Source organism: Neopsephotus bourkii, unplaced genomic scaffold (genome assembly GCF_033783945.1).
Source record: "Neopsephotus bourkii isolate Nb327-2 ecotype Australia unplaced genomic scaffold, CSIRO-AGI_Nbou_v1 NB_1279, whole genome shotgun sequence".
Taxonomy (NCBI): domain Eukaryota; kingdom Metazoa; phylum Chordata; class Aves; order Psittaciformes; family Psittacidae; genus Neopsephotus; species Neopsephotus bourkii.
In genome coordinates, this window is record NW_026901764.1 from 5,078,909 (window position 1) to 5,105,601 (window position 26,693).

The 26,693-nt window shown below is 38.6% G+C and overlaps 2 protein-coding genes across 3 annotated transcripts in view; both read right to left on the reverse strand.

Annotated features, from left to right (window-relative positions):
- On the reverse strand, positions 1-26,432 carry PCOLCE2 (procollagen C-endopeptidase enhancer 2). Of its 2 annotated transcripts, none has more exons than XM_061365273.1 (9): positions 26,272-26,432; positions 25,209-25,317; positions 17,136-17,391; positions 15,486-15,610; positions 12,015-12,151; positions 7,843-7,997; positions 4,569-4,652; positions 2,414-2,581; positions 1-892 (listed from the first exon to the last, which is right to left on the reverse strand). In XM_061365273.1, exons 1-9 carry the CDS (start codon positions 26,358-26,360, stop codon positions 762-764), a joined length of 1,254 nt encoding a protein of 417 aa, XP_061221257.1. In that variant the 5' UTR covers positions 26,361-26,432; the 3' UTR covers positions 1-761. The 2 variants fall into 2 exon arrangements, with proteins under 2 accessions (XP_061221257.1, XP_061221256.1); XM_061365272.1 differs by lacking the exon at positions 26,272-26,432 and adding an exon at positions 25,818-25,993.
- The window catches only part of PAQR9 (progestin and adipoQ receptor family member 9), a 38,291-nt gene continuing 28,916 nt past the window's right edge, over positions 17,319-26,693 (reverse strand). The window contains exon 4 of the transcript XR_009727219.1: positions 17,319-17,391. The gene's annotated coding sequence lies outside the window, so the exon portion shown is untranslated. The remainder of the gene's footprint in view (positions 17,392-26,693) is intronic.

Sequence of the window (26,693 nt, forward strand, 5' to 3'; positions counted from 1 at the left end):
CACTAAATTAATTCCTACCATCCTCCTCCCTAATTACCTTATGAAACTTAATAGTGACATTTCCTAACTAAGTAACAGTCAATAGTAGAGAAAATCAAGATGTTTTACAGTTGTCTTGATTCTTTGAAGAGTAAATCCTATTCAAATCAAGAACTTGATGGAAACCAACTGACTTCAATAGAAGGAAAACCAGGCCTTTAATGAGCAAGGAAGTGTAGTGTCAGACGTACTATGCAAGACTCAAACCATCAAAAGCATGTAAAAGATCAAAAAAGGATTTCTATGTTTAGTCTGCCCCACTTTATACATAATGAATAACTAGCTGGTGTATGATTTAATCTTAAAATATTTTATTAAGCACAGATAATACTGCAGAAATCCATGTAATAAAACAACTTTGGAGAAAAAGCTAAGATAAAATGAGTTACTATAAATATTGCACTTAGAAATCTTATTTTACATACACAACTCCTTAAAAAATTGGAAAATTATAAATTAACAACTTCCAAGTAATTGGAATTTGGTATGTTTCAGATCAGATGGCTGTGCTGCAAATCTTCAGCTTTTAAAACTCAGGAGAATCTGTTCTCGTCTTCTACATGTATGGTTACCGCTTTGTGCCAGAGTGTGCTCAGGTGGATGGGAGGGAAGAAAGAGCAAGCATGGTCTTAGTATTGACAATCGGTTGTATCTTCATGACTTACACTAAGTGAAAGTTGTTTTTCAAGAGAGATGATAGAATGCAGCCGCAGAGTTTGGTTTTAACACGTTTTGTTTTTCAAGGCATTTAGGATCTTTGAGTTCTTAGTCTTAAAACTCATGACAAAGCTGTTGGGAAAGACTTTACCTCTACCATCTTCTTCTACCTGGCCCATGATGATGTAGTTTAAACCTACAAAAGAGAGAATAAGATTACAAAGTAGAAATCCAGAACATAATTTGGTAACTATAGTTCTTTGCCTGTGTCTCTATTTCTTTGTGCTCTGACCAGTGCCTTCTCATATACAATCATGTGAAATCGAAGTAGATATATAGTTAGGTATCTACTACATAATTAAATATACAGGAAATATTCATTAAATGTAGCCTCTCAAATGAGTCTGAAAGACATTAGAAATGCAGAGTAAACACTGGATCACTTAGCTACTAACACCCCAAGTGGAATGTGTCTCATTCATTTTGAATATTTTCTCATTTGTTCAGCTTGTAGGATAATGCACTTAAGTGTTTTTATTCTGCTTTTCTCCCTCAGAGACATAAACATTTTATATATATATATGAAGAGGCAGTCAGGCAAGCAAGGTGAACTCAATGTGTCTTCAAAGCCCTGGCTTTGGATAAATTGGATGAATTTGCATATTTTTATGACTTAGAAGGGCTAGGAGGTTGCAAGGCCTTAGGTTGGAAGGAGTAGTAGGTATTATAGGGGTATAAGCAAAAAAGTTTAGATATTAAGTAATGACTATTAAATAATTAATGTTGATATAGGATAAACAGAAGTGTGTGATTTGGAGCCAGCAGTCTGCCTAAAAGGAGACAGTTTGTTCCACCAAGGATGATACATCTCCCAGACAAATGTCTAGTTCCCAGAGAACTAAAGGAGCAAAAGCTAGTTTCTAACAAGGATTTTTCTCTTTGGTACTGCCCACTTCGAATTAATATGCTTCAATACTAGTAGTATCTTCAGTGTTATCAGTGGGATTGTGGTGCTTATAATATTTTGATTGTTTCCTGTTATAGTTCCATTTATGATCTCCTGCCTCAGGAAGCAGAGCTGAAAACTGATTTTTTTACTTGCTTCAATGAAAAATAGTCTCTGTATTTCTTACAACAGCATATAGGTAGCCCTCGTTACATTTAACTGGAAATAATCTTGACTGACCTCTTTATAGTATTGCTTAAGACAGCTGTAGAAATACTGGCTGTTTGCAAATACAGAGTGGGCTTAACAGTACTAGTATTTCTACAGTAAAGATGTAAATATATGCAAGAGCAAAGCAACAGGGAAATGTGTTGATTTTTGTCCTTTGTTGTGACATACTGCTCTTCTAGCTTTAGCATGGTGTTGTTTTCCCTTCTAAATAATTGTATATAAAAACTAGCTCTAAAATCATACCTGTAAAAATAAAAAATATATAACTGAGCTACATTTGAGAGAACCAAATCAGATTTTACTTTCTCATGTGGGTTTAAAAAAAAAGACTTTTTTTTAAAACTCGTTTGATCTGAGTCTAATCCTCATAAGTAAAACTGAAGAAAGCAATATAAAGCTGGATAACTATTTTTATACTAAATTGATTATAATATTAGTTGCTGATTATAGAAACAGTTACTGTAATCTTACTGAATTTTTGTGGTCATATTTCATGTTGTCTCTTATAAACACACAAGGAGGTTATTCTTGTGTACTTACCTCTTCTGATGAGAGGACACTGCTTACATACAACAATAATCTTGGCACTCATACTCTTGCCAGCTTGCTGAATTGCTAGATTTCCCTCCTTATATACATTAATGATGGATATTGTGGCATGCAGACTGCCAGCTCGTGTTATTGTTGTGATTACAGTCCCAGTTATCACTAGAAGAAAAAGCATTTGATACATTTTTATTTAGACAAAACATTTGAGGCAGAAGAATATTAGTTCATAACAAGGAGACAAACAATACTGGAAACACTTACTAAAATCACCTGTAATAGCTAACTTCTTACAAAATTTAGTGGCACCAAAATAATAATATTTTGGAATGTATCAGTTTTTTTGCAAGCCCAGTTCTGGGTTTTCATAATTTCAATTAAACAGTACAATTTGATACTACTTTCAATGACTAATTTTGAAACACTAAAGAAGTTAGATTGAAAACTTTGTATCCAAAAGCTGAAATCCCAGCTCTCTGACACTCTCAAATGATTAGCAGGGAATAGTTAATGCCCTAGAAGCTAGATTTTGATCTGTCTGAGGCCTGATATTGATAGGAATTTTCCAATTTCAGCTAAATTTAGATAACAGATTAGATTGCCATATCTTTCAAAGATCTCTCAGATGAAAATAAAGATACCATCTTTATTCCTGGGATGACTAGATTAACTTGTAGGCCCTTTATTTAGCAAGAGGGCCTAATAAGTGGTATTAACAGCAGTTTGTTTTGTTTCTCAGATCACCTTTCATAAACCAGCTATTGTATTCTAGGATGAATTTGATCTTCAGTTATCAGGTATGTGCAGCCAGATTTATTTTATAAATCTGCATACTCCACAGTTTGGGTTAAGCATTTGTAAGCTTGCACGTTATCTTCCAGAGCTTTTCATTAAATAGGAAAGTTCAAGTTCAATCAAAATAGAATTGTGGGTATTAGAATGCTGGGTACTGCAGTTATATTTCTAGAAACAATAAAAATGAAATGTATCATGAAAGAGAAATGGCTCTTCTAAATTCATGAAGTCAGCAAATAAATTTAGAATAAATTATATACTACAAACAGTACAATTTCTGTTCCTCCCTTAAGATACATTTGCATTCACAGTAGCATACAAAATATTTTTACTCTTATTCCTGCCATGGAAAAGATTTAAAAAATAAAAGTATTTGACAAAAGGCAAGAGAGAATATGGTTTATTACTCTGATGCTAGAGGAAAGTGAACAAGTTTTGTATATAGTATCTTTTACCATTGACCACGAGAGCTGAGATTTGGTCAGTAAAAATAGACTTAAGTTTGGGGCTATTTTTCCCCTCTCTGCTTCTTTTGGCCTTGGGCCAGCCTATACTGGTTGCAAATTAGAACAGGCTGGTGGTCAAGAGTAGTAAGGGGTCACACTGCAGTGACTCCATTCTGCTTTAGGGTACAGCCCCAGCATTCAACTGTTTTTCTAGCAAAATTATGCAACCCTGTGAAATTTCCTCAAATCTCATGGGATTAGCTGTAAAGTTAGATTAAAACAAACAAACAAAAAAAAAACCCAACCCCAGTGTGTTTGGAAAAATTATCCCATCAAACTTTTAGGCTTGTTATAGGGGATAGAAAAATCTTCAAGTATTAATATCAGAAAATACTCAGACATAACTGAATAAATGAGCAGTGAAAATGCCATCTCAATATATAGCGGGCACCTTTTTCCCGAGTGATGTCTGTCCACAGAAAGCAGTGCTTATAAGCTTCAATGCCTTATAATTTCTTTTTAAAATATATTGGAAGTCTGTCAATTGAACTGTGGAATAGTCATCAGGTGCAGCATAAATTGTGTATTGGCTGGTTACAGACAGATGAGATGGCAGTGCACTAATTGAATCATGTCTCTCCTCCAGGTGGCTGTCTTACATTGTCATTTGCTTTTCAGATTGATAAAGTATGTTTGAAACACACATATATGCAGTGCTCATTTTGGAATATCTCTAAGAATGTATTGAGTGATACACAGATACTAATGTCAGATACACACATAAGATGGTATGGAAAATATAGCCTATACATTAACGATAAGTCAGAACTACATCTGGTAAAATTCCTATGAGTCTAACAACACACTGTGAAGTGAATAATTAAAAAGGGACTGATTTGATTCCTTACCAAAGTTGCTTGAACAATAATTGCTTTCGAGAGTCCCACTCCTCTTGCACTTTTGCTGGCACAGGGCAACTGTAGGTTTCACAACTTTTTGAGGAGCAAAAGGTAAATTGAAGTGAGGTATTTGATACAAATACAAAGGAGTATGGTTAAAAAAGAATAAATTAACAATCCTGATATATACATTAACTACATCTGGTATTGTAAGGGACAAACACCACAATAGCAATATTACTTTTCTCTGCTATCACCTCCAATCACTGCCTTTCCATGTGTGTCCCAGCTCCATATCTGTTCTTATGACCTTATAAAATGGGATGTTACAGAAAATCCACATTTAATTGCAGTGCAATCTTAAATATGTAACATGGTGTTGTTGTCTGTTGCTATACAGCCCTAGTGGTACACTGAAAGTGTCATATACTACATAATATTACAGTAGCACTTGAGAAGGGAGGAGGTGGCCTTTTATCTGAAATTACTGTACTGTGATGGGGAGATCAGAGTTCTAATTCCTGACTTTTCTTTTTTCCTAAATTTCCCACATAGCTCCATGACATCTAGTACTGTATAGTTTTTATTGATGATATTTTGAAATAAAGCATAATGTTTGAAGTATGTCTTTAATATTGGGACTGACATTTCCTTTCTGAGATTGAATGATTTGTTTATAAACTAGTGAATACCCTTTGTACTTTTATCATTGTTAATAGTCTCTACTTAACGCAGCTAACACCTACGTACTGTGTCCAGCTGCAGTATTTTTAAGGCTTTTATGTCCCTTTCAAATTTGTTTGGAATTGGTCAATGATATCATAATTATTGGAAACATGGAGCTGAGACTGACAGATTAAAAAAGCCCAAACACCTACAAACCCCTCATTTCCAAGAAAAACAGTTTTGAATAATATGTTTGCAGGTTTTTACTTTCTTTGGAATAAAGAATTTTGCTTCAGCTGCCTTGATGTATCTGCACAGTTCTTTCCTACCAGTGTGTATTTCAAAAAACATTTTTAGTTATATGCTGTCTCTTTATGAAGTGACCTGTGTAGAATACAATGTATGGAATACAACGTATGGAATACAATGTATGGAATAAACTATGTTCAGCTCCTAGAATGGGACATGTTAATTTTTCAAGTTATTGTTTCAAATTACAGTTAGTGGTTGGCAGGGTGACATGCCATTTAATTAGTTTTCTGCTCTCACAACATCAGGTGCTAGGTCAGGCAAGCACCTTCTATCTCAATGACAAATGCAGCACCAAAACCTAAGATTTTAATCCTTAAATTCCTTAAGTCTCTCAATTCAGTGTCTGTAGCAGGAAGATAAGAAATGTAGCAGGTAGGTGAGTCACAGGTGCATGCCAGCGTGATAGCTGCCAAAAATTTACTGAGATGCCCTAATTTTTCTAAACTTAAAACTGGGGTTGTGCGTTATAAAATAATCTTGTTTGGTCCCCTCAGTTTTGATTTGGTTGTTTTTGTGCTAACACTTCAAGTTTTACTTTTGAGTTTAGTGAATTTTGATTGGTGACTAACTTTGCTATGATTTGTCTGCCTATTGTTTGTACAGAAAATTATGGTATTTTAGCAAAATATGTCTTGGACAAGGACCGAATGAAAAGTTTAATTGCCTACCATTTACATGCAACTGGCTTCATGACTTGATCCAATGAAATAGGAAAATCCATTACATGGATTAATCTTCATTACTTTCATTAACGTATTGTATAGTATTTATTTATTTCTTTAGGTACTAATATTTTTATGTAAGACAGAGATTGAGGTAATTCTTGAAAGTGCCTACTAAATTTAAATATTAATGCTCGGAGTTCTCTGCAAGTTTGAACATGTCTGATGTGCAAAATAGTGGAGTCCGCTTGAACTGGACACTTCTGAATGTAAATGACCAAAATTTAATTAAACTGTACAGTTTTCTTGTGCTTTGGTTTGTTTTTAAGATCAGAAATGCCCACACTGTGCATAACTGATCAGACATTGGAGGGACATCTTATTTCTGTCTGCCTAACAAGTTCTTCGAGCACCTTCCCTATGTGGTCCTCAGATGACTTTGCATTGTTTCTATTTTCCAACATTGATGTGGTCACAAAAACTTATATGGAGTTAATTAGTAAAGTATACCTCTTTTTCATGTGTGCACACAAAGAACTCACAGAGCAAAGCTTAATGGCAAAGCCCTGAATACGAAGACAGCATGAGATAGCTGACAGCCTGGATTACTTGAGACCAAGTGTTTGAACTAACAACGTGGTTAAGAAGTTCTTTATAGTGAAAAAGCACTGAATTATTTATTGTTAGAGAAGCAGTCGCATCAGGATGATTTCTAGGTCATTATAATTTCATTTTTATGTTTATTTTCATCTATTTTAAAACCCTTTATTAGCAGTATTTAAGCACCACAGCTTCTAGGTTTCTTGCTGACAGACCATTGCTGTCCTGTCTTTTGATGCGTTTTAAGTACAAATCAGGTTATGTGTTGCAAAACCATCACAAATAATTTGGTTTTCTGCTATGCCTGTTTCTTAAATCTCTCACATTCAGGCTATAGAAACTGTAAGAATTTATCCCTCAGTATCTCAATAATGAGGTAGTTCTGGCAATACCTTCAGAGAAACCCTCCTTTGATCTTTCATATATGCTGTCTAGTCTTAAATATAAAAGGATATTATTTTTAGCATGACATAATTATTTATAAGTTCCAATCCCTTGGTTTCTTTGTTGTCATTGGGGATGGTTTGTTTGTTTTTAAAATAAAAATACATCTAGGGTAGCATCATGCTGAACCTGAAGAAGACTCAGGTGGCTTCCATACCAATTTGCTTGATCTTAATAACTATCTGAATCAAAATATGGTCAGACCTTGTGTAGAAGAAAGAGTTCCTTTAAATAAAAGCTATGTCCTGAAATATTTAGGTCATCTTATACAAAAGAATTTTGATCATCCATTTTTCCACGGAATTTACTAGTAAAATGTCAAAAAATGAGAAGAGACAGGAAAATTCTCTCAGCTGGAGTTAGTGTTACGCTGAACACTCACCTGGGTAGATTTTGTTTCAGCAATGTTAAGTAGATTGTCCCTTGAGTAGACTAAGATACTCCCTTGAGTATATTAATTCTAACTCCTTCCCTCAATATTTGAAATACAATCAAATTTTAATTTTTAATATACTTTCTATGATATTTTTCTGTAACCCTCTCCCTGTCCTAAAATAACTTATATTTTTAAGAAATAAAATAAAGCCAGTAAAACTTACTTGAAGTAGCAGGGACTGTTGTGGTAGTAGGTGGAACTGTAGTTGTGGGTAATTTTTTTGGTCTGAATTTATAATGGCCAATAAAACCATCAGCTGTTAAGCTTAAATCAGACAGAAACTGAATGAGCAATTCATTCCTCTCAGACAGAATAGGCCTGAAATGGAAAAACAAAATATTTCCATTGTTCTGAAAGCCAAAGTCAAAAAGTATTAACAGCATTCGTCTTACAAGAAAAACAGGGAGCACTTCACTTTAATTATTGGCCTGGATGCGATATGTACCCCAGAATAATACTGAAATAGATGTTTGTTTGCTGGCTACCAGTCAGATGCTGGTGTTTTGAGTGTGAACCTCATTCTGATGAATCACCTAAACCTCTGGTTACTGAAGGTTATGTCAATATAGGTATCTTTAAATTCCTCTGTGTGACTTCATTGCAGACTTCACTTCCTTGGAACGGAAGGGACTAAGTTAACACAGCGGGAAAATATACCAAAGAAATCCTCAGCCTGTAGCAGAGGTAAGTAAATGCTTTTGTTTGGTTGTTGTTGTTTGTTTGTTTTTTCTAATTTGTATTTGTTTAATGCAAAACAAGACATATTTGGACAGCCTTAAGGAAATTAATTCAGTGTTGGATTCCGTAATTTTTTAACAAAAGTGCTAAAAATAAGTGTTTTGAACTATTATTTCTGTGGGCCTTTGAATTAAAAAGTTGTCTTCATTTCCCAGGTTTCTGGCAGGTGTTTCAGAAATCAGTTTACTCTGATGGTTGAGTCTGACATAACCAAACATATGTGCTTCGTTATCTGGAATTTTATGACTTACAGATGCTGCTGTAGTTGCACGGAATACGCATTTCTTGCAGCAATATTGGCACAAGCTATAAACGTAGGAGGGCACTGATATAAGCTGCCTGAGAGCTGTGTTCTGCTTCCTGAACACCAAATTGGAACTACAAATCGGAAAATCTGACCTAGTCTGTGTATCCTGTCTTTTTTAAAAAGGCTTTTTGTCTTGAGAGGCAGGGTTTTTTTGAATAATTACTGCTCCTAGTAAATTGTGATTATTATGTTTGCCAGTCATTTATATATCATAGTAATTGTATTTAGGAATCAGGTATGTGGTTACACTGTATGCTTGCTTGTCTTCAGTTGGATCTGAATTAATCTCTGAAACCACCAAATGAGTTCAGGGTATCCACTTTACTCATACTTCTGATGTATACTGTTTCTGTTACAGAATACCATGTTACATTATCTGTGTGCTGGTTAATGAGTTCCACCTCGCATAATTACTGTGTCAGACGTAGCGAACGCTCTATAGAAGGCTTGTTTTGTAATCCTGTTTACACACCATGATTTCTGGTTCTTTTACAACACTGGTCTTGTCCTTACTGTTTTTCTGAGTCCATCTGATAAATTGTCATGAGAATTTTTCAGAGCTAGTGGAAAATCCCCAAAAGACATACTTTCCCCTTTCACTGGATATAGAAGCTGACTATATACGAATCTAAGCTGACTATATACAAATCTGCAAGGGACAGTGACTATGTTCAAGCTCTATATTGGATCTCTGCTTAGGAAGCAATGCTATTGTAACATGGACTTTCAGGACACTTTTATCATTCTGTAACAGGAAATCTCATCTCTAAGCTATGTGACCTGGGTCTGAGACCAGTATTACGCCCTTGTTCTCCTGTTTCACAGGTCCATATTAAATGCCTCTATTTTGAAGCCCGCTAGGGTTTGGCAGACCAATTTACAGCTTTGACATGCTGTGGAGAAGATGTTGAGCCACAGATGAGAGTTGGTTTAGGAACGTTCATGTGGTTACCTCTCAAGATCTAACTGGCATTTCTTCCTTTTGCACTGCCCTGTCAGCCATGACCAGATCCTGACAGTAAAAAACGTACTTGCCCCGCTGAGCTTGGTTTTAACTGGAAAGAGGCAGCTAAGTCCCAGGGACTGAAAGCCACCAGCCTCATCTGTAAAGGGTGATGTTCACTGCTGCCTTCTGAGAATGAAGGGGAGGACAAGATCTTGTGGAGTTTGGTTCTTAGCTCAGTCGGAAAAGATCTGAAATGTCGCAACTTGCATAGAGTCAAAATAGATTATAATCATTCTTCTGGCTTCAATTCTGTTCAACTTGGAAGCCAGTCCATTTGCTGCAGTGCTTTGGATCTGACTTGTGCACAACAAAACACCAATGGCAGGAACTGAACACATGTGTATGGAACATAACTAGTTAAGTGCTTCTAATCAGAGATTCTGTTAGGTTTGGTTGTTTGGTTTTTTTTGTTTTTTTTTTTTTTTGCAGTAGCTTAAAGGTAAATGCTTGCTATTATGCAGTAAAAGTTGAGTTGTAAGGGATGGATCTGTAAAGTCACTCATGCTATGCTCATCAATGAAGTAGCTGGTGATAAAGTGTTAGGTAGTGTAACTAATGTTGCTCATCTGCTGGTTGCTTTTTTAATCTTGTCTAAAGAGGAGTGTTAGCAATAGAATTGCTTTTGGGAGGATATTTTTACTTCAGATGATGGTGATTTACTATCTAATATACACAGATATTTGCAACATTCAGGTCAAAGAAACACATCACTCATTGGGAGATCCATTCAGTCCATCTGCAGTCATTCCAAGTGCCACAGCACTGCAAGGCAATAATTCATCTTGGTTTCCAGGTAAAGGTCTAAGCCATAAAGCATGAAGTCACTTTCATATGAATAAATATGTGAGGCAAAAATGGAAAAAATTTCAATGTCGTTTGGCTAAGAGGTGGAAGTGAAGATGACCAAGATTTTTAAGCCACCTCTTTGGCTTGAGTACTGAATACTAACTTTATCTTGCAGAATCGCCCTCCATCTCACAGCCTTTCGGTTGAAGGCAATATGGAAAGATAGTTTACTTTTGCTAGTGAAGTTTTTCCTGAAAACAAAGAAGTGATTATACATGTAACTACAGCTAGAATTTAGCCTCTTGCATCATCTTAGTGAATTACCTAAAGATTAAAGAATAATCTTACCCATAAGACTCTCTTTTGTCAATACCTTTTTACAGAGCAAGATTTTTAACTTTACTACAAGAAGGAGGCCTGAAAATGTAGAAACTTTATGTAGAAAGTTTCAAATTGAAAGGAAAAAAAGAAAAAAAAAAGAAAAAGTGCAACTCGAGACCAAAAGCCTATTTGGCTGAAAGAAACTGATGTTACTGTGTTTCAGGTGCAGCTCTAATCTTAAATTCTTGCCAAATTTCTAATACATTTCTGTAGGCCTAAGCTTACTCTGTTTCTAGCACTATCATGCTATTATGTACGTATTGCATGGAGAAGAAAAATCTTTAAAAGGGCTCTTTAAAAGAGTCCTCAGAATGTTTGCCTCTCCTCTCATCTCCTGAGGGTATGCTACATAGCCTTAAAAAGCCCAACCAAACAAAAAACACAAAAAAACCTCATAGTAAATCTCAGTCTAGCAAGCTATGCTTAGAAACACTGTGGTATGCACCTCACCCCCTGTACCACAATTAGTTGCTCTTAGCAATCAAATTATCTGCCACTTCTGAGATACAAGTCTAGTCGCACACCTCCGTGTATCTTAATAGCTTGTATTTCTTGAAACAAAATTCATCCTCTTCATCTTCTAGAGCTACTCAGCTTTAAGATTGCTGGAAGATGAACAATGGGAAAGGAGAGCTAAAAATTATTAGTCTCACCCAAAAAACCTACTCTTTTGGGGAGAATAATTATTATCTACTATGCTAGACCTGATTATAGTTACAGTGCCATTGGCTGTGTTGGAAATAGTTTCTGGGGGTGGGAGGCTTTGAGGGATGAGTTGGTTTGGGGGGGAAGAGGTGAGTTGTGGTTTGTGGGTTAATATTGGTATTATACCAATATCAATGGCATTACCATTACTATTGCTGTTACTAGGGAGTGCCCTAATTATGGACAGGATATAACATGTGTTGGAGATAGCACTAGTAGTGGAGGGAGAGAGAGAAGAGAAAATCCTAGGGGGAGGGAATATATGAAGCAACTCCTAGAAGTTCAGTTTGAGGTAGAAAATGTCATAATTAATTAAAAAAAAAAAGAAAAATATTCCAGAAGCCTCGTACAAAACTCTTAGCAAAATGGCAAACAGTGGTAGTAAAGTTCATAATTCAAGAAAGTTACTTACGCGGGTGGACTGTCTCCGCAGTACTTCCCAATTCTTTTAGCATCATTTATTTCCCCACCATTAAACACTGCGACATAGTCATATCTGCAGTAGTTGTCTCTCTCCACATCAAACTTCTCAAACTTTAACTCTATTAGCTGCAGGGAAAGTTAAATAACTTATTAAGGTTTTGATATACAGAGTTTTTTAATGCTCTTATAGTGACCTCTTCATAGGAAGAACTAATTGATTTTTCTTTCCATAAAGGAAAAATCCTTAGTCCACTTAATTGTGGAGCTAAGTATTTCAGTCCATGTGACTTCTCTCCAACAAATTTTTCAACGTATGACTAACATTCTGTAAGACAGTTTGTTCTCAAATATATGCAAGTAACTTGTGATAAAGTAATTTTTATGAGTGAATGAAAACAGGATAGTAGGTGTCCGGTGTTCGGTTGCTTTTAAAGTAACTGTAACAAATCTAAACCACAAACAAGGGGCTTTTAGTGTCATTTTATCATTCAAGATACACTAAAGAAAAAGTAAGGGCAAAGTTTGTTAAGAGCCATTTTACTGACTTCGTGAAGAACAGGCCTTGAACCACTGTGGTTGCCAGTGCTGTTTACTTGATGCAGATATAAAAAAGTCAGAAACAAAAATATTGATAGAAGAAAATCAGTAAATAGTAAGACTAAAATCAAGAGAAAGTAACTAGTTAAATGAATTGTGTTTCCATACATGATTTCCATAACTGTTGGGCTTTGGAAGTCATAAGTGAGAACTAGTATAACTCAAATATTTCCAGTACTGATGTCATTACCTCCAACATGACTTGTATTTATGGGCTTTTCTACTTAAGAAAGAAAAGCTATGGACAAGAAACAGATATGGAATTTAATGCTCTGAAATGGAAGTCCTGTAGTATAACACTGTCAGTTGTGTGTAGCAAGGAAGGAGAACACAACATAACTGCACAATTAAAACAGAGGTAATATATGCATTTAGTTTGTGTCTTTATAGGAAGCACAACAGTTTTAAAATCACCTTCCCATAAATAGCAGAAATAAGGCTTGCATGACAGCACTGAATTGTGCTGATTGTAGCTATGCAGGATTTCTTTTTAAAGTTCTGTCTCAAAGATGATACTAAATCTTTTAAGACTGTACAAAGAAAAAATGAGTCATTTGTGCATTGCATATACTTTATTTGATTTACTGACATAGTAAAAGTGGTCCTGTTCTACATTCATAGTTATGATAGTCTGCTATCACCTGATGTCTTAGTTTTGCCTGGATATGCTTTTGCACTGTGCAGATGTGTAAGGCATCATTTTGTTTCCCATAAAGTATGAGTAGCCTAGGGGGACTTCATTTCAGAAATGAGTAACAGGCTTGTTTCAAAAGCCCTGTGGTTGTGAAGAAAAAATGCACTTTAAATGGATGTACCCATCTGAATAACATGCTTGTGACCAAAAAAGATTGTATAGAAACAAGTAATGCAATTGGGAGTGGAAATGCTAAATTTTTCCATAGCAGGCAAAACAGCAAGCCATAATTATCTACTTTGCTATTGTTCCTAAGTGCACTTTGCACTAATGAAGAAGTATTTCATGATAGAATAGAAGCTCTTCACCACCATGAGAAGTTCCTACATCTTCTGTAATAAAAGAAGTAATATATTTGTATTAGAAGCAAAAGAGTGCCTTGCTTTATTGCTCACATGCTTGTGAAAGAGAAGTAGAGACAACAGCACCTAAACTTTAGCAAATGGAAGAGTGAACAGCTTTTCATGTGCACTTGAAGAAAGATGATTATTCACTTTCCTCAGAAATGGCTTTCAGCTGTCAAAATTCTGCTTCATTTGCATGCACACAACCACTATCACAGTACACGAAAAATACCTATTTGGAAACTTGTAGATCTATGGAACAGAATCCTCAAAATGTACAGGATATGATGCCCTTATTTTTGTGCTTACATAGCCTTTCTACAAGCTTAGGAAAAGTTTTTAGGCTTATCTAGAGATACTTGGAAAGAACCAAAGTAATCTGCAATTTGCAGGTAAGGTTTTAAAAATCACTGCCCATCTGTAGGATTGTTAAATGACCTGTACCTAGCAAGCAAGGAATGTGGATTAAAGAGTAGTACAGGAAAGACTAAGCTGACACACTGCTTCTGTACCAGGGATAAAATATCTTGGTAAATGGAAAAGTGTGAAAGATCTCAAGAATACATTTATCTAGGGCAGCTTTTTTTTTTTTGGAGGATTATGGTCATGAGCAGAAGGTTAAGAGGAAAGTTGTCTTTACGCATAGAGGAATTTAAGAAGCTGTGTGTGGTTTAGAAAAACAACCTACTAAACATGCTTGGTGACAAAAACGTTCAATTATAGTAGACTTCCTGCCAAGGTACAAAGCATATGGCTCAGCAACAACCAGAAAATGTGAAGCTAGGATTGAGATGAGCCCTACAGTATAGGGAACACACTTGTGTTTGCCATGTGTGGCAAATGGTGGCAAATGAGCCCTCTTGGTCTGCCGTCACATCTCTTCAGGGCTTAATGAAATTGTAACATATGATCTGATGTTATCTGCCTAACTAAGGAAGCATATTATGAGATGGTGTTGTCTTCAAAATATGAAATAAAAGTTCATGAAATGTACATTGAAAATTCCTGTGCAGGACAAATCTGAATACGTGCCCTGTACTGTAGGCAGAATAAAATTTCTGCTTTTAATAAATTCAATCAGCCCTGCCTGGGTACCTCAATAATAAAGTGCAGCAACACCAATAAATGCCACAAATGTTGTTAGACTTAAATGTAGCATTGGTTATGATCATGTTTGGTCTTGAGATGATCATCTGCCCTAACTCAATTTGCATGATATTTCATTAATTAACAAAATAAGCTTTAAAGATGCCTGTTTTAAAAGCCTCACCAGTTAAAGATACTTTAAAAAGCTTAATTTAGGAGGTTTTCAACTGAAGGGGTTTAGACAGGATATTAGGAAGAAGTTCTTCACTGTGAGGGTGGTGAGACGCTGGCACAGGTTGCCCAGAGAAGCTGTGGCTGCCCCATCCCTGGCAGTGTTCAAGGCCAGGCTGGATGGGGCTTTGAGCAACCTGGTCTAGTGGAAGGTATCCCTGCACATGGCCCGGGATTGGAACTGGATGAGCTTTAAGGTCCTTTCCAACCCAAACCATTCCATGTATGACATTAATAAGTCAGTGACAGAGGAGGACATGCAGTGTTGAGAAAGCACAGGAGTTACTGGAGTGAGCCAGGCAATACTGGAGAGGAAGGTGAATATTGCTGGAGCATAGGTGTGCCTGTACTCCTTGCACAAGCCCAGCTTCACATGTCAGCCAAACAGCATTTTTATTGTTCCAGTGCAACACAGGCAGCATGCTGTGCAAGCAGGCTGTCATGAGGTGTTAGTCCTTGTAAGCAATGGAACCTGGGCCACGCTGGCAGGGTGATGGCAGCGCCTTACCTGGTTCTTCGGGGCGACAATGTGCCAGGAGCAGCTGACTCCCGCTGGGTAGTCTCGCTCTGGCCAGTTGGGTGTTTGGAAGGACCCCGACGGCTTCTCCAGTCGTCCCCCACAGTACTGATCTCCTGCAAGCACAGCACACCACGCTGACCCCAGTGCAACAGCATGCAGGTAGCCCCTGTAATGCGCTTGTTTTGCTGCAGGCGCCTCGGTGAGGGGGCATGGCCAGTCCCAGCCAGTCCCAGCCAGTCCTGCCACAACCCCACCACTGGACATGGCTGAGCCCTTCAGCTCAGCTGGTGGCACCTCTGGGAAAATGTATTTAATTAAAGGGTAGGAAAGGCCAGACCTAGATGAAGAAGGGGGTAAAAAAGAAGAGTGAGAAACATTCCCGTGCCCACCAGGGTTGGAGGAGGAGGAGTTGTGGGTGCTGGAGAACTTCACCACAGCTCACAGGGGAAGCTGTGTCGGGGGGCAATACAGGGATACAATTAGAAAGACTTGTAAATTACTCATCACCTGCACTGTGTCGGCCTAACAACCTGTCTATCTGCTATCATATATCTGCTATCTAACAACCTAACAATCTGCTATCATGCCAATAGCAAAAGCCTTGAAAAAGAGTCCCTCAGCAGGGCAATGCCACCACCCTGTAACCTCCCAGCCTCTCGCAGTTCTTGGCCTTCCAAGGCACAAGGCAATGCCTTTATGTTGAATAATACCTAACAATTTTTTCTTTCATATGTTTTTCTAATTGTTTTTAAACCAGTGAAGAAATTAGCAATCCACAATGTTCCCTGGCACAGCAATCCACCACTTAACAGCTCACTGGGAAAAATCACCTTCTTTGCAGCCACTTGCTCATCTGTTTTTTGTATGAGAAGAGGCAGTGGTCCCTGTTCAATTTCTGTGTATCATCCATGCCTTTAGAGACTTCTCCTACACTACCCTTGACCTTCTCTTTTCCAGCATGAAAGTGTTCCATGCTTTGTAGCTGGTCTTTGTGCAGAAGATGTTCCATAACTCTTTTGTACTTGTTGACTCTGATTGCTTCCAATGGTTTTATTATAACTTGTTCTGAGATGGGAACATCCAAACGGCACACAGTCTTAAAGATGTAAATGCATTATGGATTTATAGGGGCATAATTTGTTGTTGTTGTTCGGTCTTTATTCCCTTTTCAAAATATTGTTAAGCTTCTGTTTCTTTTTTGATACCTATTTATTTGCATTGGATTGATGATCAACTACTGTTTTCATAAGTTACCTGTTTTAAAACTGAGATATCATTCCTAAGTGGTAATAGTAAATTCAGAGCCCATTGTAGTATACATGAAGTTAGGGGTTTCCCCCTTATTTGCAACTTTTATCTGTATTGAATTTCATCTACCATTTTATTGACTAGCCATTACCATATTACTACTAGGTGCAGCTCTTTCACAAGTCTTTTATAATAGTTAGCCCTCCTCTTTACTACTTTGACTGACTATGATTAAACAGTTTGTGATATCCTCAGTGAGATGATTAATGAATATGTTGAACAGCACAATACCTAATACATCTGGCATCACATCTTTTTAAGCATTTATGTGGCTCTCCGTAGATTTGTACAGTTATATTTCTCTTTGCCACATATGTAATTGTTAATTACCTCTTTCGTGTGGTTCTGCTGCAGAAAACTTTGCAATGAATCCACTTCCAGCGGTATTAGCGTCTGAAGTCATCTGCACCAACATTTTATTGCTGCTGGATACAAGAGCACCTGGTTTCACAGTACCACAGAACCTGCCTATGCGTTGTCCATTGGCATGGCCATTGTATATATCCACAAAATCGTATCGGCACAAGTTGTCACTTTCCAGGTCTAAATATCTAAAAGAAAGAACTACCACTTTTCCTTCTGGGACCTGCAGAGAGAGGGAAGGAGGGAGAGATATATGTTGAAGCGTGACTGATACCACATACCTATTTGATCCCACCATTTGCATGAGTATTTTCATATCCTTCACTTCTCACCAGGTAAGCCCTTTTTGTCAAATATACTTCAGGCAGAAAAATTTTAAAAATCATACTGTACCAGTCATAAAAAACAAAGCTCTGGCTATCTCTGTTGCCATTATTTTCTTCCTAATCCACAGTATTGTCTAGCCAGGCTCTTATAGTCAATTATACAGCATCACCACCCAGTTCAGCTTGGCATGTTTCTCTTGTTTTCTGCTCTAAGTATGCAATCAGCCATGCAGCTCCCTGTCACCAAGGAAAGTGAGGAGGATGAAAGCAATATGTTAAAAAAAGAGAAAAAAAGAAGCAATTTACAATTTTGAACAGATGAAATGGCCTTATTTATGTCATAAAATGTCATAGTTCAAAGAATTATTTTATTTACTAACACATGACTTACATTTATAAGTAAAAATTGGAAACTTTATGGCTAATGCTGTGCAACCCTAATATTTAGTTACTGAAGTGGGTACATTTAGCTTGAAGGCTGCAGTGAAAGAACTGTATTCGGAAAGAATATGTAAAATTATGAACAGATAATTCAAAAGAACCATTGGTGGTTGTCCTCAGTACAGAAGAGTTTTATTTTCTGAAACATCTGAGGAGATGTAAGACAACAAATATTCTTACATGCCTGCATCTGTGGACATTGTGAAAGAGGCAAGAGCACGGAGAAGGATGTAAATCGAGAAAGCATAATAGTTTACAAGGAGGAGAACATTTCCTGGGATAGAGTTGCAAGCTTGTAAGAGAATAAGCAGCATAGTGAGAAGTGAAAACTATTCTAACAAAGCACTCAGCGCTATGCAACAGGACAGGAAGAAGGGAAACAGTATTTTGCAATATAGAGGGATGCTAGACAGGCAGAGTGTTATTATCTACATTTAATTCACAGCCCAAAAGAGTGGTTACCTATTAGAATAATTGCATCTGTTCTATTTTACTGAGACACTGCTATCTTCTACTTTTAAATATATAACACACTTAATATATCTGCAGGAAGTCAATATTTAAGCCACTTTATTTAAGAGTTTGTGATTTTTTTTCCTTCCTTAAGAGTGACTCATTTTAAAACACCAATTTGAGACAAACTGTTCCTTTATGAAACTGTTTAAGCTGTTGAAACTCACAGCATTAAAATGCCTTGTCAGGTATAGATGGAGGTGCTATAGATGGAAGAGACCACTTACCCGCAGAAGATACTCATACAGGCAGCAGCTCTAGATGTGCTAAGAAGTGTGATGTAGATATGGTAAGATTACTCATTCATGCAGTTGCTTTTATGTCCAGTGCTAACAGTGATCCTGCAGCAGGACAGACTTATGCATGAGCTGTTTTCAACTGCCTGGGCCCCATGTACTGACAAGCCCCACTACAGTTCCTGCTGCTGGTTTCAGAGTATGTTCCTTTAAGTTCCAAGTTCTCTCAAAAATGCATTCAGTTCCCCTGTGCTGACGTACAGCACTACTACTACTGCTACTGCATCAAAACCACAAAACTCATCTGATCTTACCCAGAAATTACAAACCACAATGACTATGTTTCAGAAAACTGTGAAGCCAGATACTAGGTTTAAAACTCAGGCTACTGAATTGAGCAAGCCCTATAGCTGCTAACAGAAATTATTCCACATGTATATTTATTCTGTGAAAGCAATATGACTCCTTGAATCACTGCTCTCATAACTAGTTCTCTTTACTATTGCATTCGCTTGTCTGCTGGTCTGAATCACTAAGAAGCATTAAGACACGACCATTTTAATGGAAAAAGAGCTAGGAGGAATTTGGTATTCCCGTCAGAAGGCCTGAATGTTATTTATGGTTATACTACAAACTCTGTGTGACTGGACAAATCAGCTAAAAAATGCTGGCTGGAAAGTTAGTCAGATAAAGCCAGATTTAGGCAGTTAGATTAAAGCAGCCCTTTTTTCCCAGAAGTATGTATGTAAAATAACATACAGTCATTCGGGCTGGAACACTTGTTTTTCATCAGTTTGTACAACTGGTAAAACAGAATCCAAATGAGGTGATCTTTAAAGGTCATCATGTTTTAAAACAGACCAAGCTGTTAAACCTACAGTTAAGATTGTCCATCATTTTCCACTGTCTTGAGGTTTTGCTACAACTTGCCCACCTTTAAGAAGTTTCCCCTTTTCCTTCCACTGTTTCTGAAAGTTGAGCAGAAGTTGCTCTATCATATTAAATAGTTTTGTTATTACCTCTGATATTTTTCCTTACTTCCTCAGCTTGAATTCATCTTTGAAGACACCTACTCCCTCCCAGAGTTTGAAGAAGGAAGTGGAAATGTAAGAGGTGGCTGCTTCTGGGGTAGGAAAAAGTCTTTTTGCTGTCCTTTTAGAAATGTGTTCAGATTCAGCCAAGTGGTTATCCCTTGATGATGCTGATGGGTGTTCAGTGGCAGCTTTGTTCCATGAGCACACTGAAGGAGCACTGCTCTGCTCACACCAGCCTCAAGGCACTCACTCCTACCCCCAGTTATTCCACTCTGTCCTGCTGCCCCAAGTGGGGCACAGTGAACCAGAATGAGGGACTAGCCCATGCTTAAGAGGGAGAGGATGCTGGCAAAGCAGCCAAACTCTGAACTACCAGCCAACCCTTCACTCAAGTCTTGGGTTTTCTGTTTCATGGTATAAGTAATTCTGTGCAGTGTTGTATCCTTCTCTCCACCGCTGTGTTATACTAAACCACATTACGTTATCCAATTATACTTCATGATAGCTTTTAATCTCTCTAGCTTCTCCTAGTTCAGTCTACTTGATCTTGGTCAATAATGTTTCCTATCATGTACTGAGTTTCTAAGTTTTGTTTTGCGACTGTTTGTAAAAAATGTGGAGGAAAACCCAGCCACTTGGTCATGAATGCTTAACAAGGAGCCTCCTCCAGATTTTAGTTGTCAGAACAATCCTTGCTCACATTTAGCTGAATGTGGGGAGAGAAGTCATTTACAGAAATGTGTCAACTGAGGCCTTTAATCCCAGTTGCTACTTAGTGCCATTACTTTATAAAATAATGTCACTGCTTATTAAAATAATATTTTTCATTATTCATAAAACCATCAAATTTGTTCCAGTGTGTTAAACCATTAAAAGTTTGTGGTCTGACCAGATGACATTCAAGAGTGCAGAGGATGGTGGTTCCACATTCTGGCAGCAGCTGCATCAATTTGCAGCTACTCCCAAGGAATCCCACCCTAAACACAGTTGTTCTTGCAAAACAATGCTTTTCTTCCATTTCTACCATTTCCCTTTTTTAAATGTTGAAAGTGAATGTGCTAAAATCTGCCAATGTTTATCCAAGGACATTTAAAACATTGTTCCATGAGAAACACAGGGGAGAAAGCAAAGGCCAGCATGACTCAGTGTTGTTTACTTTGAGCCATGTCTGAGTCTGATGCAGTAAGATAATGGGATACCTCAGAGGAAGAATTGGAAGGAATTGCAGCTTTTAATTAAAAAAAAAGAAAAAAGAAAAAAGAAAAAGGAAGATGAGGAGGAGTCAAAGGAAGAATGTGTGATGCTTCCCCTGCAGGGTGTGCCTCACTTTCTGATTTATCCATCCAGCTGGTATCTTACAATGAGAGAGGCACTTCAGCTTCTGCTGCTCCTTGTCACACTGAGGGTGACTGACTCACACTTGCCCTCTGCGTCCCTTCTTATTTTAAGTCTATGGACTTCTTTAGGATCAGAAATTATGATGCTAAACTCATGTGAAGGATGCCTTACGTCTACTGAAGGCTAAAGTAAAATAGCACTCCCTGAATTTTTAGGAAGTTTTTCCTCTACCTTAATTCCCTAAAATCATCTGTGTAGACTGTTAACCTCTTCAAAAGGGCATGATTATTTTATATAGACAACCTACCACAAAATAAGGTCCCTAGAGATTTTGTTTGTTTGTTGTTTTGTTTTTTGGGTTTTTGTTTGATTGTTTGTTTTGATAATTCATTGCTGCCATTCCACATAATATTAATCAAAGTTCACTTACATTTAAAGTAGTTATGTTGGTTTTACGTTATTCTGACTGAACGCAAAGCCATCTTCATCATTGTGCCTCTGTTTCTGGGGAGGATTCCCAGACTGTTACACTTTCCAAAATCACTTGGTTTAGATTATTTGCTTTCAAAATAATCTTTTGATAGGAAAAAACCCTTAAATGCCAACTTTCCGGGAAAATATTTTGCCTATTTTTTTAAACCTATATTGTTGATGGGTTTAATATATTTTGGTGTGTATTTAATACCAAAATACTGATTGTAGGTTTTGCCATAGCAGTCCTAGGTAGACTTGAAAAACACATCAGCTACCTGCAACCCAAACATATTATTTCTCTCTTCTGAGAATGAATGCGTTGTTTGGAGTTACATGAGGGAAGATCTGCAGTTCCTGCCCAGTCACTTTCTGCCCAGCTCACCAGCCACTGAGGAGCAGTTCTGTAAAAAAATCCTATTAGCTGCTCTTCCTGACAAAAAGGCACTAGATTCTGTTCAGCTCTTTCTTTTCTGGCAATACAACCATGTGTGAAGATCTGTTCTCTGCTGGAAGGGGCAGTTTCACAGTGATATGGGAAAATGAATGCTTAAAACATAGATTTAAAATACTTCACTCCCCCGGGGCAGATTCCCAGTTCCCCTAATAAGCAGCTTTTCCAAACCTTGCTTATTGTCAGCAAACCTGCTGGAACACAGCTTCTGAACCTATAAAAATATAACTTTACATAACTCTGACAGTCTCTGGTATTATTGTTGCACATGAAGTTGTTAGAGTTTTATGGGAACTACACAGCCTGCCAGCAAATAACAGGACAGCAGTCCAGATACTGGGACTATGTGACACATTTATGCAAGGTGATGGCCAAGAAGGATTACAGAGTATTAAAAGTAAATGTATATGACATATTTTAGATAAAGCTACATACATCATTATAGGAAAGGAAATAGCTGTACAGATGACTTCTCAGCAAAGCCAGCTAAAAGCTGCTGGGTAGTCTGCCAAGGTTGTAATATAACCACAAGCATGTGCTGAACACTTCTTAGAGCTCTCTAGAATAGAGAAGCTGTTTTCTTTAGCCAGCTCAAAAAGTCGCAGTCTCTTGAAATAACAGAACCATAATTGAGTCAGAGAGACTCTTCTAGGTTTAGCAGACCAGTTGGAAAGATTTCAGCTGATACCTGAATGATACATTGCTTTATCTGTATTACCCATAACATTTTCTAGGCATATTTTCTTCTAAAGAATGAAATAGCTGTCACTCTGCCTCTCTGTGGATTTTGTCCATAGACAGTGAGATCCTGTAGTTGAGAAAAAAAAAAAGCTTCATGCTCCTTGTGACCGAGGCAGAGTGAATCAATGTCTTTTCCAGTCTTACAGACTTGTCAGGTCCTGCATTAAGCTGAATGTTTTCAGGAAGGTGTTCACAGCCCTTGGATAAAATGGACAGGCAAAAAGCCTTAGTCACCTTCTACGATCAGATGCTAAATGAGGAAGCCTAACAGTAACTACAGCATATTTCATCATGGCTGTGTAACCAGCTTTCTTACTTGGGTGCTATTGCAAGCTATTCTGAGCCTCACCAGTATCAGTGAAAGGATTTTATTGCTTAAATTCAGGCTAACCAGACCCTTGAGTGTACCACTTTCCCTCAGTTTGGTTAATCATCTTCTCCTTAAAAAGAATGCAGGCTTAGTCTTGAAAGTTTTGTACTTCTTGCTTTCCCTACCTCCATCCTGTGCATCCAAAGGACAGGGCATTCTACACAGTTGATAGAGGAAAAAATCAACCTGGCTTAGTGAGCAATATTGCCTAATAGGGGTTAAATGAGATGGGGACAAAAGAAAGCCTGGACTGCTGGAGTTGTGCAGCCCTTTGCTGGCTTTGGGCGAGCTATGGAGAATAGGTACGCAGCAGTCAAAGAGCAGGAGGAAATGGCAGCACAGCAGAAAACCGGGAGTGAGGATGGTCATAAAATGCCAGAAGCCATCGAGTTCCTCCCATTGTCAGTGAAGCCTGAGTGCACACACACAGCTTTGTGGTAACTCTTCTCACAACATCCAGGCTAACCTGGATGCTCACATCTTGATGGCAACAGCCACATGAAGTCTGTAAGAAAACCACTCTCTGTGGACTTTTAAAATACAATCAATTGTTCTTTTCTCCCTCTATCCCCAATATGTGATGAAGGGCAGATCCATGGGATGCTTCAGTAAATGCTTCCCCAGTGCTGCCTCCATTTATAATCTGAATTATTTAATGGTAAAAAAATTAGCTGTTACAATCAAAGTTATTATTTCCTCCAGATTAAATTTTGAACTTTTGAAGAGCTAATACTAAGTTACATTGGTAAACTTAAGTTGGGAGGTTTTTCCCCTTTTATTTAAGGCATGTGTGCGTGAATCCAAATGCAATTTGCGTCTGCTCTTCAGACTCTGAACAGGGCTATATTAAATGCTGTAATCTCAGCCTCTCAATAGCAGGAAGCAAGTTTGTTTATAAGCATGCACTGTATTTCACATCATTCTCTTCTGGATAAAGTCAATCACAGATGAAAGGTAACCTCTAACTTGGCCTTAATAATAATACTGCATAAAGGTACAGAAAGCAACTGTTGCAGCCTCACTGCTATCCTTCAGATAAAATTATTAAAATGACGTCACTCATTTGGTACAAGAGGCGTTTTAACTGAACACTGTAAACAGATCAATGTGTCCTGCTTTGCGTCAGCATCTCTATAGTAGCAGGAGACAATTACACTGTGACATCCTATTCTATTGCAAGCACCTAGCTTGTAATGCACTCTGAACTGAAGTTGTCTTTAATGATCTTGTCAACAATCAGATTAATCTGTGTGTGTGTGTGTGTGTGTGTGTGTTATGCTTTCTTATACTTCTGTTCTCTAAAGCCCATATTCTAGGCCTGAATGTCATGAAGTTCTTAGTGAACTGTGCCTACGGAATGGAGAGGAAATTTGGTGGACAATTTTGGAGGGCTTAATTTGTGCACATGTGAGAAGTAATCATTCATACAAACCCCTTTCTCAGAGTCTGTGGATAAAGACACGTCCAACACTGGAGTGTTTAGTCCTCATTGTTTAATGGCATTTGCTGTCCACAAATATGATGTCTCTGCCCTACAGGATCATTTCGCCATCAAAATATCAATCTTTCCACGTGGTTTTGTATGGTCCTTTATAAATGTAACAACACTTCCCTATTGCTTTGGCAGCTTGCTGTATGACATACTCCAGACGTCCTGCCTGGCAGGACACAGTTATTAGCACAGGACAAGCAAACCTGCCTGAATCCTGAATTTTTTGGTTTTGCTTGAAAATTTTTCTAGGTCTCCCTGCCAAAAATTTTGCTTTTCATTATCTACACCCCACTGCTTTACTTTAGTCCATTCAATCTAACCAACTATTGCTCTCTGCCATGACTGGAAATGTAGGTGTTTGCTTTCCAATGGGTTAATTTAAAACAATTAGAGGTGTATCTATGGAAGTCAATGAAAATTTGCCTCTGACATTAAGCAAGGTCAGTTCTATTTCAGCCACTATTATCATATTACAGCAACCCTAAAAAGCTCCAGATAGCTGAGCTGCTCTGAATTACTGAGTCCATTATGACACATATGTTATCCCATGTAAAACACTGTCATTAACAACAAATAGCTCTTCATTATATTCAGCACTGATTTTGTGATATTAAAAATTCTTACTGTGATTTTCCAAGTACATTTGCTGTTTGGAGGGTAGACTCCAGGAAATCCTTCACTCCCAATAAACCCTGACTCTCCAGATACAACTCCTCCACATGCAAATGTAGGCCTGAGAATAATAGGAAAAAGTAGTGCTTAATTTTTAAATATATTTAATTTATTCTGTGAATAGTAGTAAAAAGGCATGAACTGTCTTAAAAACACAGCTTAAATACTTAGAAACATTGCTAACTTTAAACATATGCTTCATTACTTACATTATTTCACTGCTAACATGGGTGTGCAATTTAATACACAAACTGAGGTGTAGAGGAAACTACTTGGACTAATTAATTCTGGGTTTACATGGGCTGTTATTCTTCCTCCTTTTTTAGTCCGTAAGATGGAAGGTGTGATGTGAATCACTGCAAATTGCTATTATAATGAAAACATAATTATTAAAAGTGATTGGTAATGACTTTTTTAGGCTATATAGTAGTAATTAAAACAGCACAGTAATAAAAAAAATTTTTGATTCCTTTCTATTCCACTCTGAAAAGCTTTGAACTTGGATATTTTCATCACATAAGTCACTGTAGAACTTTTCTCCACCACAGGAACACAACCCACCACGTGCTCCAGTTCTGCTGCTCCAGCCTGGCGATGAACCCTGCACCCCTATTTGCCAGGGTGAGGGCGTTCAGGGGTGCAGTGTCCGTTCCCTGCTCCGGGGACAGATGGGAGCCCCCCCAAGCCCCTGCACAGAACCACAGTCTTACTGCTGAGGACATGAGGGTGAGTGAGTGCCCCGCTGAGCTTTAGGTACTGGGATATTATACTGTTACATTACGTTAAGTGGTGTGTTACAAGGGGCTGCTGTCTCAGTGGCCCGTTCCCGTGGGAAAAGCCCCTCTCCGTGCCCTCCCCTGATGCGGTAACGGGCAATGAAACACCCGCGGGTGCTGCCCGAAGGCAGCGGAGGCGCGGACTCGCGGAGAGCACCGCTGCTGCGGTGGGAGGGAGGGAGGGAGGGAGGCGGGGGAGAGTGCGCAGCGCTGCGCGGGCGCGGGGGGATGCGCAGTACCTGTGTGGCGGGGCCGCGGGGCGCGCCGCCGCCGCCACCACCAGCAGTAGCGGCAGCAGCAGCAGCGGCCGCGGGGCGGCGGGCGGCATCTCCGGGCAACGGCAGCGGCGGCTGGGGCAGGGCTGGGACCGCGGAGCCGTTCCTCCTGCTGCCGCCTGCTCCTCCCGTGTGCGCTGGGGCCGGGGGAGGAGGCAAAGGCTCCCGCTGTCCCCCGCCCCTGGGGCAGGGCAGGGCAGCGCAGGGCAGGGCAGGGCCGGGCCGCGCCGCGCCGCGGAGCCACGAGAGCTGCCGGCTTCCCCCAGCCCCTGGGGACCCTGTCCCGGCTGTGCCCGGCCCCGCCCGGGCGGTGGTGCTTCAACCTCGGCCCCGAGGGCACCCCCGGCACCACGTACTTCGCGCACGCAGGGGCTGAAGGAGCACTC